This window comes from Cryptomeria japonica, chromosome 4 (assembly GCF_030272615.1).
Source record: "Cryptomeria japonica chromosome 4, Sugi_1.0, whole genome shotgun sequence".
Lineage (NCBI taxonomy): Eukaryota > Viridiplantae > Streptophyta > Pinopsida > Cupressales > Cupressaceae > Cryptomeria > Cryptomeria japonica.
The window spans coordinates 64,522,250-64,525,340 of NC_081408.1; the positions used below are offsets into that span (position 1 = coordinate 64,522,250).

At 36.0% G+C, this 3,091-nt stretch overlaps 1 protein-coding gene across 1 annotated transcript; it reads right to left on the bottom strand.

Annotated features, from left to right (window-relative positions):
* Nucleotides 1-251: 251 nt before the first annotated feature.
* LOC131077874 (bidirectional sugar transporter SWEET5) lies at nucleotides 252-2,527 on the bottom strand. Its single transcript, XM_058015464.2, has 6 exons — nucleotides 2,410-2,527; nucleotides 1,820-1,856; nucleotides 1,487-1,703; nucleotides 1,171-1,332; nucleotides 825-944; nucleotides 252-719 (listed from the first exon to the last, which is right to left on the bottom strand). Exons 1-6 carry the CDS (start codon nucleotides 2,444-2,446, stop codon nucleotides 504-506), a joined length of 789 nt encoding a protein of 262 aa, XP_057871447.2. The 5' UTR covers nucleotides 2,447-2,527; the 3' UTR covers nucleotides 252-503.
* Between the last annotated feature and the right edge of the window lie 564 nt (nucleotides 2,528-3,091).

Sequence of the window (3,091 nt, forward strand, 5' to 3'; positions counted from 1 at the left end):
TTTCGATGGTTATGTATCCATCACCAATTAGATTGATCACCTAGTCAGCGTTGACTTCTTTGTGGTCTACTTGCTGTGGTTTACAGTTGTTTATTTTCTTTGTATCTATAAGCATGAGGTTGTACCGTGATGTTATTATTATAGTGCTTAGTTATGAGACATTGTACACCTAAAACACCAACAATGAGTACAAATTGCTTAGTCTTATCTGTATGCATATAATATAAACATAGCACTTGGAACTCGAGGAATTTAGTGAATTGCATTCCCAAGGAAATATTTCATTACTAAGAAACAGGAATTTAAAAGTTTACAATAAAGCTCCACAAGTGGTCAACTCTATCTACATTTTGCCTCTCGCATAGTGGATTAATTATTAGATAGCCATCTTCCTCCACTTTTATCTGCTAATGCCCATTTTCGTGCAATTGAACAGAGTCTGACTGCCTGAGGATGCTGTACCCTGTACAGAACTTGCTGATTATTGATCATTGAGAACGAAATCAAACTTGATCAGTTATAACAAGATTCACTTCAGCCACTTTGATAACATTTGAGGCGTCCACCTCCAATATATGGATAGGCAGATCAAATGCATCATCTGTCTTTTTGGTTTCAGGAAATTCACTAGATATAGGCAAAATAGGCTCTGAGGTTCTGTAAATGAAGTAAACAACGAGCTGAGTTATTCCTAAAAGGAAACCAATTCCATTGGGCACCTGCAAAAAAGGAATAACTTAATCAGAAAAAGGGTGCATAATCTTTGCCAAAAATTACATGAAAACTATACTTTAAAATAAGACTAGGAAAAGAGAGAAGCTTACAGCTATAAAGATATCCCTGGCCATTAGAGAGTATGCAGACCAGACAAGTGCATTTAGAGTGCTGAATAGGGAGACTAAAAATGGCATGTACTTCACACTTTTGGTCCTGATAACATCTCCCTGAAATAAAAAACACAAAACTCATCAACATTCATGAAAGGATGAGTAATCAACTTTGTCTTTTTGGCTTTTGGGTAGAGATCCATGCTTTTCCAATCATTTTTAAGAAGAATAGAGGCTAAATTTTTAGATTTTTAGTTAATTGTTTTGGGGTAGAGATTATAGTATTGCTTATATACACTTTTCTGAGCAATCTAAGTTAAGAAGAACATAAGATTCAACTCACCACAACGGATAATGGGGAGGCATACATAACAATGGAAAGGATCACGCCTAAAGTGCCAGCCACCAACTGTCTGGCACTGTAAGTGTGCAGCGCATAAATCGTAACTGCAACTACCGTGACAAAAGCAACCATCATTGCTATGGCTAACCGCACTGTTTTCACCTGCAAGATAAATTGAAGGAATCCATGTCAGAAAAATTACAGCTATATATATTTGGCTTCTTGCATGGAATCTAGTCAAGCATTGACACTGTTCACAAGACTTATATAATCTAGTAGCCACAATTACAAACGTATAGCTTGCACAATGAGTTACCTTCTGCTGCTTAGTGGCAAATGTCAGAAAGGACACCAGATAAAATATTTCAAGAACAAATCCTGCACCATTGATCGTGAGCAGCAATGTGCTGTGGGGTTTAACAAATGGGGATCCGTATAGTAGCCAAAGACAACAGTTGAACAAGGTACAGACATATGGAAGTCCTGAATACGCTTGGGTGGACTTAAGCTTGAATATGCCCCAGAATGTTGTCCTGCAATTTTCCAATATTTATATATAAGCTTGATCAATAGTGAAAGCTGACATGTTAGTCATGCTCATTAACATTAGACAAGCTTTTGACTCAGAAATCTGGTGTACCGTACTTACATAGGTGACAGGTAAAGTGCCAGTGAAGTTATATTTCCTGCACCACAGACCACCATGAGACATTAATCATGATGAACCGACATCAGTTTGCAGTCTTATATAAACCTAACTAATGCAAAACTCTTGGTCATCCAAACAAATCAAAATTTAGCAACCCAAATGTCAATCCAGATACAAAGTCTTAGACTGCAAAGCAACAAACTTGCGTTCTAGCAAAATCTTGATTAGAAATAACCAATTCGTTCTCCCTTAAGAGTGAAACTGTATTTATGCAAGATCCAGTAGCCTCCATTATTCTTCTCTAACTAAGATATAGAGTAGATATCATTTATGTCCTATATATTCAATCTATCTATAGGACACATGCTTAATTCTAACAATGATCATCCCATTTGAGACCAACAAAAATAACAGATGCTACTCTTGCCGTACATAGGCCTATATCTCCTATTCTAGTCCATTTTGAAAGTTTTGAAATCGAATTAGCAGAGCAAAATTTTCAGAAATCCATATTATATGTACATTTCATAAAACAGCTGGTAATCCATGCTTTGTGACATATTCCTAAAGCTCTAGTCAAGATGGCATACCAATAATTCCCACCACAAGCTGCAGAGGAAATGCCATTGAACAAAAGAAGAAACTGCCTTTCCAGTACTCACAAGAAAAATATCTAATGCTACTTGAAATAAGCCGAAGAAGAGATGAAATTGTGAAGAGCATGAAGATTTTTAGGTCCTTTTATAGGCCTTAGTCCTGCAAATGACCAACTTGATATCATCATCTACAGTTGAATGTTGGAAAGAATAACTAGTATTTTAACTTGATGACCAGCAAAGCACTAGTGAATACTTGCGTTTAACTTTACACATCAGAGTTATTGGGAACCAGCTTGCAGTCAACTTGTTATATGGATATGCTCAGGTTATCATCTCTCTCGGTCCTTTTCTGTAGCTGAATATAGAAAAATGCACTACACCCAGATAAGTAATTCATAATATATCAAGGATTTGTTGCCAACACGTACAGATTCCCAGGAAGACCAGACAAAAACAGTATAGCAATGCTGGGTGAAAAATGGCATATTCTATAGTAGATACAAAGTGTGGGATACAGATCAATCTGAATGATCGTGAGAATAATACATTGAATCTTTTCAATATGTTTATAACATCAAAAAAATATCTACATGTATGTATGTACATGATCCAAAAAGATCAATTATAAGTAACATGTGTAGATTCCATGTCATTGACAGTGTTACTTACATAA

Coding starts and splice junctions, on each gene's coding strand:
- LOC131077874 (XM_058015464.2), bottom strand. CDS start 2,446: ATGGCATTTCCTCTGCAGCTTGTGGTGGGAATTATTG. Junction 1,857..2,409: donor GCTTGTGGTGGGAATTATTG/GTATGCCATCTT, acceptor TCTGTGGTGCAG/GAAATATAACTTCACTGGCA. Junction 1,333..1,486: donor TTGCCACTAAGCAGCAGAAG/GTAACTCATTGT, acceptor TTTATCTTGCAG/GTGAAAACAGTGCGGTTAGC.